This window comes from Ylistrum balloti, unplaced genomic scaffold (assembly GCF_031769215.1).
Source record: "Ylistrum balloti isolate Yb309-2 unplaced genomic scaffold, AGI_CSIRO_Ybal_v1 Utg370682, whole genome shotgun sequence".
NCBI lineage: Eukaryota > Metazoa > Mollusca > Bivalvia > Pectinida > Pectinidae > Ylistrum > Ylistrum balloti.
The window spans coordinates 227,470-244,197 of record NW_026782411.1 but is presented as its reverse complement, the minus strand read 5'-3'; the positions used below and the strand labels follow the sequence as shown (position 1 = coordinate 244,197).

The following is a 16,728-nucleotide window of genomic DNA, read 5'->3' as shown; positions in this document are numbered from 1 at the left end:
ATATACAGATGTCTACCACTATTACTGTAACACAGACGTACCACATAGTCAATATATAAATGTCTACCACTATTACTGTAACACAAAGTACCACATAGTCAATATACAAGTGTCTACCACTATTACTGTAACACAAAGTACCACATAGTCAATTTACAAGTGTCTACCACTATTACTGTAACACAAAGTACCACATAGTCAATTTACAAGTGTCTACCACTATTACTGTAACACAATGTACCACATAGTCAATTTACAAATGTCTACCACTATTGATGTAACACAGACGTACCACATAGTCAATTTACAAATGTCTACCACTATTACTGTAACACAGAGTACTACATAGTCAATATACAGATGTCTACCACTATTACTGTAACACAAAGAACTACATAGTCAATTTACAAATGTCTACCACTATTACTGTAACACAAAGTACCACATATTCAATATAAAGGTGTCTACCACTATTATTGCTACACAAAGTACCACGTAGTAATATTCAAATGTCTATCAATCTTTCGATTTCTATCAATTTAACTGATAAACTGAAAATCATGCAGGAAAATGTGTTTCAACACAAACCAAAATCAGCGTCGTTAATAGTTGTCAATATCAAATACTAGGAGTGTAAGAATTATGGAATCAAACAAGTTTATATATTCAACGAAGATTTTAGTTGATTTAGACACTATTTGGAATCATGGTGCTAATTCATATTGCCTAAGGCGTCACTTTGGTGCAGTGGATTGTAAGAAGTTTTCTTGTAACGGCAATACAGACATTGAAAGCATCCACTCGTCAATCGATCTCCTTCATCATACTGAAGATTATGTAGATATAAAGAGAAAATAACACTGGGTAGAAGTTTGGAGGTGGGTTTTAAAGCATTACAAGGTAATGGGCTGGTACTAGGTCTGGTGGCAATCAGTTCTGCAGAGAGGTGTTCGATAACAGAAAGGATGAAAAAGTCAAGTCTGACCATCTGTGGTTTCTTGTAAAGTTTTTGTTTCATTTCTGGAAATTTTCAATGATCAAAAGATAAATAATAAAAAAAATTGTCTACAGTTGAAGGTCAAAATTATTATTTATTGAGGCCAAGTCATTTCCCCTTTTTACCAGTCATTCATTTCCGATAAAGACTCAGACATATACAGAATTTCTTTTTAAAGTGTTTTCTACCATAGACAGGAAGTGGGCTGTTGGCGTTCAGATGCACATTTTCGGTTCATATTCAGACACTATTTTGAATTTACTACATATACTTCAGTGCAAACCCTAAATAAATTAACAGTTGGTAAGGTCCATAAGACAGACAGGGTTCACGGAAGTTCATATCCAGTGATGTGTTTAATGTTAAATTCAAAATATAAAAAAATTAATGTGTGATAGAAATGAGACAGAAATAATGAATGATCTATTGGGCATCTGGCTTAGGTAAAGAAGAAGTTAGTTTCTCTGGATGGTATATACAAACGCGATATCAAGGAAATTGGAAATTATTTCTTTTCATAGCTAACCTCTCACGGAGACCTAGTAAAGGGGATATGGGCAAAATTAGATATGAAAACTCCTTTTCTTTTTTCAAACTGGATATATTTTCTCACAAGCTAGCCCGAATTGTGTCGTTTTACAATTCAAATGCACTGTGCACAAACAGTAAATTACTGAAAACATACCAAGTCACGCTATGTGAATCGCTATGCGCGGGCGTTCACCTTGCCGGTACTGTTTAGAGAACAAATCGAAACTAGGGCTTTTCCGAGAATCTTGCTTTCGGAAAAACAACATGGTTATGTAAGCAGGACAGATATTTGTTGTACTATTTATAGACCAGTTTATGAGTCACTGGAAACCGCACGATAGCTCTGGAAATCCCTTACGTAGCCAGGCCCTAGTCTAACGACGATAATAGTCGCCGCGACATTGTTGGGTCTGCATATGTTGAGACTGAAGACCAAGTCTACCCTCTGGACAAGCTATGAAGGTATGTGCATATGTGAGAGCTGTTGTTAGGTGCAGTGTTTGTATGTTTGCACACTGGTTTTTGATGATGATAATTTTTACAGACTGTATATCCAAGTGCGTGGTACATTTATCCCAGTTTCACCGATCGAGAACTAGGCTAGTTGTAAAAAAGATAACAAGTATAAATAAAACAGTATTTTTTAGGGCAAACAATTAGACGAAATATCCCTCAAACCTAGAAAAATAGAAGTTCACAAATTAGTAAGGCATTTCTATCGCAGGTCAATTTGTGTGTAGATATAGCACCATATAAATGATAATAACAATGAAAATATGAGATATAGTTAACAAAACATTCGTAAGGGTTGTGTATCAATCCATTAGGTTGATAAAGCAGGACAACTTAAATCATACCTACACGAGTTGTCGTTCCTTGTTATATACGGTGCCCCATTAAGTTCATGAGATCTGAACACTCTAATGAATGTGACTTTGTAGAATGTGTGGGAGAGAGGATTTGCAGGATTGTCTTAATGTGACTTTGTAGAATGTGTGGAAGAGAGGATTATCAGGATTGCCTTAATGTGACTTTGTAGAATGTGTGGGAGAGAGGATTATCAGGATTGCCTTAATGTGACTTTGTAGAATGTATGGGAGAAAGCATTATCAGGATTGCCTTAATGTGACTTTGTAGAATGTATGGGAGAGAGGATTATCAGGATTGTCTAAATGTGCCTTTGTAGAATGTATGGGAGAAAGCATTATCAGGATTGCCTTAATGTGACTTTGTAGAATGTATGGGAGAATGCATTATCAGGATTGCCTTAATGTGACTTTGTAGAATGTATGGGAGAAAGCATTATCAGGATTGCCTTAATGTGACTTTGTAGAATGTATGGGAGAGAGGATTATCAGGATTGTCTTAATGTGACTTTGTAGAATGTGTGGGAGAGAGGATTATCAGGATTGCCTTAATGTGACTTTGTAGAATGTGTGGGAGGGAGGATTATCAGGATTGCCTTAATGTGACTTTGTAGAATGTGTGGGAGAGAGGATTATCAGGACTGTTATAATGAGACTTTGTAGAATGTATGGGAGAGAGCATTATCAGTACTACTTTAATGTGACTTTATAGAATGTACGGGAGAGAGGATTATCAGTACTACTTTAATTTGACTTTGTAGAATGTGTGAGAGAGAGGATTATTAGGACTGTTTTAATGTGACTTTGTAGAATGTATGGGAGAGAGGATTATCAGGATTGCCTTAATGTGACTTTGTAGAATGTATGGGAGAGAGGATTATCAGGATTGCCTTAATGTGACTTTGTAGAATGTATGGGAGAGAGGATTATCAGTACTACTTTAATGTGACTTTGTAGAATGTGTGAGAGAGAGGATTATCAGTACTACTTTAATGTGACTTTATAGAATGTGTGGGAGAGAGGATTATTAGGATTGCCTTAATGTGACTTTGTAGAATGTATGGGAGAGAGGATTATCAGGATTGCCTTAATGTGACTTTGTAGAATGTATGGGAGAGAGGATTATCAGTACTACTTTAATGTGACTTTGTAGAATGTATGGGAGAGAGGATTATCAGGATTGCCTTAATGTGACTTTGTAGAATGTGTGAGAGAGAGGATTATCAGTACTACTTTAATGTGACTTTGTTGAATGTGTGGGAGAGAGGATTATCAGTACTACTTTAATGTGACTTTATAGAATGTGTGGGAGAGAGGATTATCAGGATTGCCTTAATGTGACTTTGTTAAATGTGTGGGAGAGAGGATTATTAGGACTGTTATAATGTGACTTTGTAGAATGTGTGGGAGAGAGGATTATCAGGATTGCCTTAATGTGACTTTGTAGAATGTATGGGAGAGAGGATTATCAGTACTACTTTAATGTGACTTTGTAGAATGTATGGGAGAGAGCATTATCAGTACTACTTTAATGTGACTTTGTAGTATGTATGGGAGAGAGCATTATCAGTACTACTTTAATGTGACTTTGTAGAATGTATGGGAGAGAGCATTATCAGTACTACTTTAATGTGACTTTGTAGAATGTATGAGAGAGAGGAGTATCAGGATTGTCTTAATGTGACTTCATATAATGTGTTGGGGAGAGGATTATCAGGATTGCCTTAATGTGACTTTGTAGAATGTGTGGGAGGGAGGATTATCAGTACTACTTTAGTATGACTTTGTAGAATGTGTGTGAGAGAGGATTATCAGAATTGCCTTAATGTGACTTTGTAGAATGTATGGGAGAGAGGATTATCAGGATTGTCTAAATTTGCCTTTGTAGAATGTATGGGAGAAAGCATTATCAGGATTGCCTTAATGTGACTTTGTAGAATGTATGGGAGAATGCATTATCAGGATTGCCTTAATGTGACTTTGTAGAATGTATGGGAGAAAGCATTATCAGGATTGCCTTAATGTGACTTTGTAGAATGTATGGGAGAGAGGATTATCAGGATTGTCTTAATGTGACTTTGTAGAATGTGTGGGAGAGAGGATTATCAGGATTGCCTTAATGTGACTTTGTAGAATGTGTGGGAGGGAGGATTATCAGGATTGCCTTAATGTGACTTTGTAGAATGTGTGGGAGAGAGGATTATCAGGACTGTTATAATGAGACTTTGTAGAATGTATGGGAGAGAGCATTATCAGTACTACTTTAATGTGACTTTATAGAATGTACGGGAGAGAGGATTATCAGTACTACTTTAATTTGACTTTGTAGAATGTGTGAGAGAGAGGATTATTAGGACTGTTTTAATGTGACTTTGTAGAATGTATGGGAGAGAGGATTATCAGGATTGCCTTAATGTGACTTTGTAGAATGTATGGGAGAGAGGATTATCAGGATTGCCTTAATGTGACTTTGTAGAATGTATGGGAGAGAGGATTATCAGTACTACTTTAATGTGACTTTGTAGAATGTGTGAGAGAGAGGATTATCAGTACTACTTTAATGTGACTTTATAGAATGTGTGGGAGAGAGGATTATTAGGATTGCCTTAATGTGACTTTGTAGAATGTATGGGAGAGAGGATTATCAGGATTGCCTTAATGTGACTTTGTAGAATGTATGGGAGAGAGGATTATCAGTACTACTTTAATGTGACTTTGTAGAATGTATGGGAGAGAGGATTATCAGGATTGCCTTAATGTGACTTTGTAGAATGTGTGAGAGAGAGGATTATCAGTACTACTTTAATGTGACTTTGTTGAATGTGTGGGAGAGAGGATTATCAGTACTACTTTAATGTGACTTTATAGAATGTGTGGGAGAGAGGATTATCAGGATTGCCTTAATGTGACTTTGTTAAATGTGTGGGAGAGAGGATTATTAGGACTGTTATAATGTGACTTTGTAGAATGTGTGGGAGAGAGGATTATCAGGATTGCCTTAATGTGACTTTGTAGAATGTATGGGAGAGAGGATTATCAGTACTACTTTAATGTGACTTTGTAGAATGTATGGGAGAGAGCATTATCAGTACTACTTTAATGTGACTTTGTAGTATGTATGGGAGAGAGCATTATCAGTACTACTTTAATGTGACTTTGTAGAATGTATGGGAGAGAGCATTATCAGTACTACTTTAATGTGACTTTGTAGAATGTATGAGAGAGAGGAGTATCAGGATTGTCTTAATGTGACTTCATATAATGTGTTGGGGAGAGGATTATCAGGATTGCCTTAATGTGACTTTGTAGAATGTGTGGGAGGGAGGATTATCAGTACTACTTTAGTATGACTTTGTAGAATGTGTGTGAGAGAGGATTATCAGAATTGCCTTAATGTGACTTTGTAGAATGTGTGGGAGAGAGGATTATCAGGATTGCCTTAATGTGACTTTGTAGAATGTGGTGGAGAGAAGATTATCAGGATTGTCTTAATGTGACTTTGTAGAATGTGTGGGAGAGAGGATTATCAGGACTGTTTTAATGTGACTTTGTAGAATGTGTGGGAGAGAGGATTATCAGGATTGCCTTAATGTGACTTTGTAGAATGTGTGGGAGGGAGGATTATCAGTACTACTTTAGTATGACTTTGTAGAATGTGTGTGAGAGAGGATTATCAGAATTGCCTTAATGTGACTTTGTAGAATGTGTGGGAGAGAGGATTATCAGGATTGCCTTAATGTGACTTTGTAGAATGTGGTCGAGAGAAGATTATCAGGATTGCCTTAATGTGACTTTGTAGAATGTGTTGGAGAGAGGATTATCAGGACTGTTTTAATGTGACTTTGTAGAATGTGTGGGAGAGAGGATTATCAGGATTGCCTTAATGTGACTTCGTATAATGTGTTGGGGAGAGGATTATCAGGATTGCCTTAATGTGACTTTGTAGAATGTGTTGGAGAGAAGATTATCAGGATTGCCTTAATGTGACTTTGTAGAATGTGGTGGAGAGAGGATTATCAGGATTGCCTTAATGTGACTTTGTAGAATGTGTTGGAGAGAGGTTTATCAGGATTGCCTTAATGTGACTTTGTAGAATGTTTTGAATTTTGAGGACTTACCTTACGAAAGTTTTGTTTAATGTCTTGGAAAGACGACTACGAATTTAATAAGGCATTGTAGAATGCAGCGGAAGTCATATGTAGAGATATGTTCTTTTCCTTTTGAGATATTGTTGTTAGGTTTGATATTTTATTGCTGTTCCAGATGGGAATTTCAGCTCACTTGACTGTCATTTGTTTGACATTTGTCACTTGGAAGTGTGTGTTAGGAGTACAGTTCAATAAATACTGTCCGAAAAGTTTACCGTCGAAATGTTTCTGCAACAAAGAAAAGACCAGCGTTAACTGTGAGGGTATACCGCTGTATGATATACCAACAGGCATACCACCAACTGTCGAGAGACTCTACTTGTCCCATAACTACATAGACACAATAAATAGTTCAAGATTCGGCTTTCTTCCCAATCTGAAGGAACTGTATCTTCAAAACAACAAGATCATAAAGTTACAACAGTACGCCTTCCACGGAGAGAATACCCCTAGAATGTCTACACTTAAGTTAGACAATAATGTAATCAGTTCTCTGGAAAAGTGGTCGTTTTATAACCTCACAAATCTCGGCTCGTTATATTTAGAAAACAACTATATCAAGATGATTGATGAGAACGCTTTTTTCGGATGTACGAGTGTCACTTTTGTCGGTTTGGACAGTAACAAACTGGAGAGAATTCCTTCCTTAGGTACACTTCTGGGATTGCAAAGTCTTTACATTCCAGCCAATGTCATTAAGAATGCAACCTTTCCTGTTGAGTACAGAAATCTTACCCAACTCAAGAATATAGGTCTTAGCAACAACAAGGTGACTACTCTGGAAAACAGAACTTTTGAGGCTTTGAACACAACTAGCGTCGTCAAGCTGGAATTGTCAAGAAACAATATCAATGAAATAGCTCACCAAGCTTTTGCTCCATTGCTTAAGATCAAGTCTCTAAAGCTAGGTATTAACCCAATCACCGCCCCAGTGCTTGAAAGTGCACTTGTTGGTCTGCAGGGAAAACCTCTTCTGTCTTTGAACATCGCTAACTTGTCTCTTGGAGGTTTCCTTCCCAACGCAACATTCGAACTTCTCCGAAATACCACGATTAATACATTAATCATGTCGAACAATAAGATTCGCACCATTCCTAATAGAGCATTTGCGGACTTGGAAAATTTACAGTTAATTGACGTCAGCAGTAGTGGCATCACATCTGTAGCTGACACAGCGTTTGATGGTCTAAAAGCTTTGACTAATCTCAAACTGAACGACAATATTTTAGATGATGTTCCCAGAAATATGCCGCCTACTTTAGCTTTGCTATATCTAAACGGAAACCGGATCAGCTCACTTCCAAACGACATCTTTGTCGATCTCACCAACCTTCAGAAATTGTATTTGGGAGGAAACACGATTGTTACGCTGTATCAGTCTTCATTTAACGGATTAATCAATCTTAAAACACTGCATCTGGTCCAAAATAAGATCGCCACCTTACCAGGCAAAGTGTTCCAGCCCTTGACCCGTCTGTTGTCTTTGGAGTTGAACAAGAACAACATAAAAAGCATTGCGGACGGACCTTCTTTATTTGAATCTATGAATGCTCTTCAATATCTTAACCTGGCCGACAACGCTCTCGGTACAATGCCCGTTGCTTTGTTTAACAAGTTGTCTTCTCTTCAAACTCTGCAGTTAGCGAACAACAACATTGGACGTGTCATGGAACTAGATCAGCAAGGACAACTATTTTTAGGACTTTCAAAACTTCAGATCCTTGACCTGTCCAATAATCAGATACAAAAGATCTACGACACCAGTTTTCGCGATCTAAGCTCATTGGTAACGTTAAATCTCCGTCAGAACCGTGTCTCGGGATGGGGTCCGCATCTTTTTAATAAGATGGTCGATTTAAGCTCTCTCGATCTCAGTCACAATTTGATTGCACTTGTCAACAGTACTTCCGTGCAGGATTTAATGAATCTTATGACACTCAATCTGACAGACAATCCGTTTGCTTGTACATGTGACCTTCGCTGGTTTAGAGACTGGGTCAACACAACGGATATAGTTATTCCTGGACTGCCTTCATACATCTGTAACAGTCCTGTGGCCTGGCGCGGGAAGAAGTTGTTGTCCTTTGACCGGACAAAAATAAACTGTCTGTTCTTTACCCTACCCGTGCTATTAGCGACGGTTGGCGTGGCTGTGATTATTGTAATCATCATTATCATATGTCTCTACAGGAAAAGATGGTTTATTCGACTGAGATGCCATCGCATGTGCAGACGCGTTCGCAGAAAAAGGAAGGATGCATTAAACTATGAACCCATCCCTGGCAGGGATAACAAGTATGATGCTTATTTGTCGTGTGCAGATGATGATTGGAGATGGGTGCTTGATAACATTCTTCCAGATATTGATAACGGTGAGCTGATGAATGTACAATTTGATGGTGAATACAAGCTTTACTTTGACCAGAGAAATGCTGAACCTGGTAAGTCTAACATAGCCAATATCGTTGACAGCATGGAGTCCAGTCGAAAAGTCATCGTCATCCTCAGCAATAACTACATTTCCGACCCCCGGTATGAATTTGAATTAGACTTCACAATCATGTTGAAGGCCAAAGGGATCATCGAAGACTTTATTGTTGTGGCAAGTCAGTATTTGAGGGCGAAAAGCGTGCCGAAAGCACTGCATCCCATGATGGCGAGTGAAAGGTACCTTCAATGGGATGATCGGGATGAAGCTGTGCTGACCATAAAGGGAAAAATAAAGGAATTCCTGGAGAAGAGGGACGACTGAACTCACAGTGCTTACACAGAAGGACTATAGATAAACTCCACAAGCGATAGATGAAAACCAACAAAACCCGCAATAAACATGAAAACCAACAAAACCCGCAATAAACATGAAAACCAACAAAACCCGCAATAAACATGAAAACCAACAAAACCCGCAATAGACATGAAAACCAACAAAACCCGCAATAAACATGAAAACCAACAAAAACCGCAATAAACATGAAAACCAACAAAACCCGCAATAAACATGAAAACCAACAAAACCGCTTTAAACAGGAAAACCAACAAAAACCGCAATAAACAGGAAAACCAACAAAACCCGCAATAAACATGAAAACCAACAAAATTCGCAATAAATGTGAAAACCAACAAAATCCGCAATAGACATGAAAACCAACAAAACCCGCAATAAACATGAAAACCAACAAAATCCGCAATAGACATGAAAACCAACAAAACCCGCAATAAACATGAAAACCGACAAAAACCGCAATAAACAGGAAAACCAACAAAACCCGCAATAAACATGAAAACCAACAAAACCCGCAATAGACATGAAAACCAACAAAACCCGCAATAAACATGAAAACCAACAAAACCCGCAATAAACAGGAAAACCAACAAAAACCGCAATAAACAGGAAAACCAACAAAACCCGCAATAAACAGGAAAACCAACAAAACCCGCAATAAACAGGAAAACCAACAAAACCCGCAATAAACATGAAAACCAACAAAATCCGCAATAGACATGAAAACCAACAAAACCCGCAATAAACATGAAAACCGACAAAAACCGCAATAAACAGGAAAACCAACAAAACCCGCAATAAACATGAAAACCAACAAAACCCGCAATAGACATGAAAACCAACAAAACCCGCAATAAACATGAAAACCAACAAAACCCGCAATAAACAGGAAAACCAACAAAAACCGCAATAAACAGGAAAACCAACAAAACCCGCAATAAACATGAAAACCAACAAAACCCGCAATAGACATGAAAACCAACAAAACCCGCAATAAACATGAAAACCAACAAAAACCGCAATAAACAGGAAAACCAACAAAAACCGCAATAAACAGGAAAACCAACAAAACCCGCAATAAACATGAAAACCGACAAAACCCGCAATAAACAGGAAAACCAACAAAACCCGCAATAAACATGAAAACCAAACAGTAGAAATGTATATACATATTTGATGTCCTTTGGGATATTATTTTTATTATACATAATTATCCATGAAGTGAAAAATGAATAGAAGCATTTTCATATTTTAGCCTGATTTTAAAAAATATATATGTTTAATATCTTATTTCAAATTACTATCCTCGATAGTTATTAATAGACAGATTTATAATTAGTTTGTAGTCATCATTTGCCTCAGTTTATTACAGAATCTCATTGTTATCGTAGTGCCCTATCTGCGGTTCGTCGGGGTCCTGTATGTGTAGATTATACAATATGTTTACGTGTATATATGTCATTTTTATTTAATGTTTAGCTTTTCTGATCAGGAGGATCAATGAAATTCCATCAGGACCAAAATTTTTGTAGGGGAAGGCGATCATGCCAAGTATAACCAATTATGTGATACAATCATAAATGCTACTCCTAACAAACCTTTTGGCGAACATTAACCAAATGGTCTGAAATACCTTAAGAAAATGCAATTTAAACATTTTTGATAATTCCCTTTGGGGTGGGATCATGATGGAAATTTTTAAAATCTCGTTTATGAATCATAGAACTCAGTCATATACGTGAAATTCTGAGGGAATGACAAACATAGTTTTATCAACCAAAAACGGAAAATTGTGCTCCACTCTCTAACCACCCTCCCCTTGAAAACCTTGCAGGATTTTTATGAAATTTTGGTCAGTGATATTGTTAGGGAAGGACAATCAGATTTGGTGTAAATGAAAGCGGAAATTGCCTAAGATGGCTCTCAGATTATGCCCTTTCCAAAAGCATCGGCGGATATTAACAAAAATATATCCGAAACATGTATACAAGGAACATTGGTAACCGTGAGAAAATCGTGGCTTCATTTTAAAACGATTTTTTCTTAGCATCTTCGTTGATTTTGTCTAGTCAGAAACGTTGTTGGGGGAAGGAAATACAGTCAAACCTGTTTATAGAGACCACTCAAGAGAGCAGTGAAAACTGGCCTTTATACCCAGGTGGCGTTTTTGAAGAGGTTAGATTAAAGAACCAGAGAATTCCTTTTAAACACAATTCTGACCATATATGGTCACAATTTTTGATAGTCCTTGTAACAATGGCTCTATTTTATAGAATGTCGGCTTCATCAATTATCTCATTTTTTTTACTTTGAATGTTGAATTTGATTGGGTGATTTTTTTTTAATTGTTATTTTTGTTTAATTCACAGCTTACCATAGATCTGAATATACATATTTTTTATTGTGTGCATATATTTATAGAACACTGAAAATTGATCGGATAAATTTGATTTAATTGTACACAAGTCATACAGTCAGAAAGTGATCTGTATTGTGTAGGGAAATGGAGATAGGAAGTTGGAATTGCTAATGCGTTAACAATTTGTCAATAATTTCAAATGTAGATAAAACAAATAGCCATGCCTTTCGATTGCAGTCGTTCTTCTTTCTTTATTGTTGATAATATGTTAACATAAACTATGTATTACACTTCTGCATTACAAGATGGAGCCAGCCTGGAGTCGGTTGGAGCAATTGTGCCAGGCAGCTATTGAAAGTTTTTTCCACGACTTTGCAGGGCAATTCATTCCATGCCCAGGTCATTTCAGTGTCATGTTTTAGTCATATGTAGTAGAGGGAATAAAGATTACACGGAGAAATATCCTACATGTATTGTTTTTGTTTTGTTTTCAGCAGAACTTTGTTGGACAAATCTCTCTGTACCCAGATAACTTTTACCGTTTGCTATGTTAAATGAAGGAGAGTAATAAGAGGATTCTCCTATACCTAAAGATCAATTATCTTCACTTAGTCCATAGAAGTGTTATCCTATACCTAAAGATCAATTATCTTCACTTAGTCCATAGAAGTGTTATCCTATACCTAAAGATAAATTATCTTCACTTAGTCCATAGAAGTGTTATCCTATACCTAAAGATCAATTATCTTCACTTAGTCCATAGAAGTGTTATCCTATACCTAAAGATCAATTATCTTCACTTAGTCCATAGAAGTGTTATCCTATACCTAAAGATCAATTATCTTCACTTAGTCCATAGAAGTGTTATCCTATACCTAAAGATAAATTATCTTCACTTAGTCCATAGAAGTGTTATCCTATACCTAAAGATCAATTATCTTCACTTAGTCCATAGAAGTGTTATCCTATACCTAAAGATCAATTATCTTCACTTAGTCCATAGAAGTGTTATCCTATACCTAAAGATCAATTATCTTCACTTAGTCCATAGAAGTGTTATCCTATACCTAAAGATCAATTATCTTCACTTAGTCCATAGAAGTGTTATCCTATACCTAAAGATCAATTATCTTCACTTAGTCCATAGAAGTGTTATCCTATACCTAAAGATCAATTATCTTCACTTAGTCCATAGAAGTGTTATCCTATACCTAAAGATAAATTATCTTCACTTAGTCCATAGAAGTGTTATCCTATACCTAAAGATAAATTATCTTCACTTAGTCCATAGAAGTGTTATCCTATACCTAAAGATCAATTATCTTCACTTAGTCCATAGAAGTGTTATCCTATACCTAAAGATGAAATCTCTTCACTTAGTCCATAGAAGTGTTATCCTATACCTAAAGATAAATTATCTTCACTTAGTCCATAGAAGTGTTATCCTATACCTAAAGATCAATTATCTTCACTTAGTCCATAGAAGTGTTATCCTATACCTAAAGATGAAATCTCTTCACTTAGTCCATAGAAGTTTTATCCTATACCTAAAGATCAATTATCTTCACTTAGTCCATAGAAGTTTTATCCTATACCTAAAGATAAATTATCTTCACTTAGTCCATAGAAGTGTTATCCTATACCTAAAGATCAGTTATCTTCACTTAGTCCATAGAAGTGTTATCCTATACCTAAAGATCAATTATCTTCACTTAGTCCATAGAAGTGTTATCCTATACCTAAAGATAAATTATCTTCACTTAGTCCATAGAAGTGTTATCCTATACCTAAAGATCAATTATCTTCACTTAGTCCATAGAAGTGTTATCCTATACCTAAAGATGAAATCTCTTCACTTAGTCCATAGAAGTTTTATCCTATACCTAAAGATAAATTATCTTCACTTAGTCCATAGAAGTTTTATCCTATACCTAAAGATCAATTATCTTCACTTAGTCCATAGAAGTGTTATCCTATACCTAAAGATAAATTATCTTCACTTAGTCCATAGAAGTTTTATCCTATACCTAAAGATCAATTATCTTCACTTAGTCCATAGAAGTGTTATCCTATACCTAAAGATGAAATCTCTTCACTTAGTCCATAGAAGTGTTATCCTATACCTAAAGATGTCCATAGATTTTATCCTATACCTAAAGATCACTTAGTCCATAGAAGTTTTATCCTATACCTAAAGATAAATTATCTTCACTTAGTCCATAGAAGTTTTATCCTATACCTAAAGATAAATTATCTTCACTTAGTCCATAGAAGTGTTATCCTATACCTAAAGATCAATTATCTTCACTTAGTCCATAGAAGTTTTATCCTATACCTAAAGATCAATTATCTTCACTTAGTCCATAGAAGTGTTATCCTATACCTAAAGATAAATTATCTTCACTTAGTCCATAGAAGTTTTATCCTATACCTAAAGATAAATTATCTTCACTTAGTCCATAGAAGTTTTATCCTATACCTAAAGATCAATTATCTTCACTTAGTCCATAGAAGTGTTATCCTATACCTAAAGATCAATTATCTTCACTTAGTCCATAGAAGTGTTATCCTATACCTAAAGATGAAATCTCTTCACTTAGTCCATAGAAGTTTTATCCTATACCTAAAGATAAATTATCTTCACTTAGTCCATAGAAGTTTTATCCTATACCTAAAGATAAATTATCTTCACTTAGTCCATAGAAGTGTTATCCTATACCTAAAGATAAATTATCTTCACTTAGTCCATATAAGTTTTATCCTATACCTAAAGATCAATTATCTTCACTTAGTCCATAGAAGTGTTATCCTATACCTAAAGATAAATTATCTTCACTTAGTCCATAGAAGTTTTATCCTATACCTAAAGATGAAATCTCTTCACTTAGTCCATAGAAGTGTTATCCTATACCTAAAGATGAAATCTCTTCACTTAGTCCATAGAAGTGTTATCCTATACCTAAAGATCAATTATCTTCACTTAGTCCATAGAAGTGTTATCCTATACCTAAAGATGAAATCTCTTCACTTTGTCCATAGAAGTTTTATCCTATACCTAAAGATCAATTATCTTCACTTAGGCCATAGAAGTTTTATCCTATACCTAAAGATAAATTATCTTCACTTAGTCCATAGAAGTGTTATCCTATACCTAAAGATAAATTATCTTCACTTAGTCCATAGAAGTTTTATCCTATACCTAAAGATCAATTATCTTCACTTAGTCCATAGAAGTGTTATCCTATACCTAAAGATAAATTATCTTCACTTAGTCCATAGAAGTTTTATCCTATACCTAAAGATGAAATCTCTTCACTTAGTCCATAGAAGTGTTATCCTATACCTAAAGATGAAATCTCTTCACTTAGTCCATAGAAGTGTTATCCTATACCTAAAGATCAATTATCTTCACTTAGTCCATAGAAGTGTTATCCTATACCTAAAGATGAAATCTCTTCACTTTGTCCATAGAAGTTTTATCCTATACCTAAAGATCAATTATCTTCACTTAGGCCATAGAAGTTTTATCCTATACCTAAAGATAAATTATCTTCACTTAGTCCATAGAAGTGTTATCCTATACCTAGAGATCAATTATCTTCACTTAGTCCATAGAAGTTTTATCCTATACCTAAAGATAAATTATCTTCACTTAGTCCATAGAAGTGTTATCCTATACCTAAAGATCAATTATCTTCACTTAGTCCATAGAAGTTTTATCCTATACCTAAAGATCAATTATCTTCACTTAGTCCATAGAAGTGTTATCCTATACCTAAAGATGAAATCTTTTCACTTAGTCCATAGAAGTGTTATCCTATACCTAAAGATCAATTATCTTCACTTAGTCCATAGAAGTGTTATCCTATACCTAAAGATCAATTATCTTCACTTAGTCCATAGAAGTTTTATCCTATACCTAAAGATAAATTATCTTCACTTAGTCCATAGAAGTGTTATCCTATACCTAAAGATGAAATCTCTTCACTTAGTCCATAGAAGTGTTATCCTATACCTAAAGATCAATTATCTTCACTTAGTCCATAGAAGTGTTATCCTATACCTAAAGATCAATTATCTTCACTTAGTCCATAGAAGTGTTATCCTATACCTAAAGATAAAATCTCTTCACTTAGTCCATAGAAGTGTTATCCTATACCTAAAGATCAATTATCTTCACTTAGTCCATAGAAGTGTTATCCTATACCTAAAGATGAAATCTCTTCACTTAGTCCATAGAAGTGTTATCCTATACCTAAAGATCAATTATCTTCACTTAGTCCATAGATGTGTTATCCTATACCTAAAGATGAAATCTCTTCACTTAGTCCATAGAAGTGTTATCCTATACCTAAAGATCAATTATCTTCACTTAGTCCATAGAAGTTTTATCCTATACCTAAAGATCAATTATCTTCACTTAGTCCATAGAAGTGTTATCCTATACCTAAAGATCAATTATCTTCACTTAGTCCATAGAAGTGTTATCCTATACCTAAAGATGAAATCTCTTGACTCGGTCCATAGAAGTGTTATCCTATACCTAAAGATGAAATCTCTTCACTTAGTCCATAGAAGTTTTATCCTATACCTAAAGATGAAATCTCTTGACTCGGTCCATAGAAGTTTTATCCTATACCTAAAGATGAAATCTCTTGACTCGGTCCATAGAAGTGCTATCCTATACCTAAAGATGAAATCTCCTGACTCGGTCCATAGAAGTCCTATCCTATACCTAAAGATGAAATCTCTTGACTCGGTCCATAGAAGTGCTATCCTATACCTAAAGATGAAATCTCTTGACTCGGTCCATAGAAGTGTTATCCTATACCTAAAGATGAAATCTCTTGATTCGGTCCATAGGAGGCAATCCTATACCTAAAGATTAAATTGAAAAGCAAACGTTATTCTGAGATAAGTGAAAAATGGCACGGAATGTATTTGTGTTGTTTTTATTATCACATATTTGAAAGATATGAAATTAATTATACATTAGGGAAAGTACATCTCCTTGTGTAAGAGGTTAGTACACCTCCCCGTCTGGA

The 16,728-nt window shown here is 35.5% G+C and overlaps 1 protein-coding gene across 1 annotated transcript; it reads left to right on the top strand.

Moving 5' to 3' along the window:
• Positions 1–1,918: 1,918 nt before the first annotated feature.
• On the top strand, positions 1,919–10,488 carry LOC132557505 (insulin-like growth factor-binding protein complex acid labile subunit). The gene is made up of 2 exons (XM_060222000.1): positions 1,919–1,990; positions 6,658–10,488. Exons 1-2 carry the CDS (start codon positions 1,985–1,987, stop codon positions 9,292–9,294), a joined length of 2,643 nt encoding a protein of 880 aa, XP_060077983.1. The 5' UTR covers positions 1,919–1,984; the 3' UTR covers positions 9,295–10,488.
• The last annotated feature ends 6,240 nt before the right edge of the window (positions 10,489–16,728 follow it).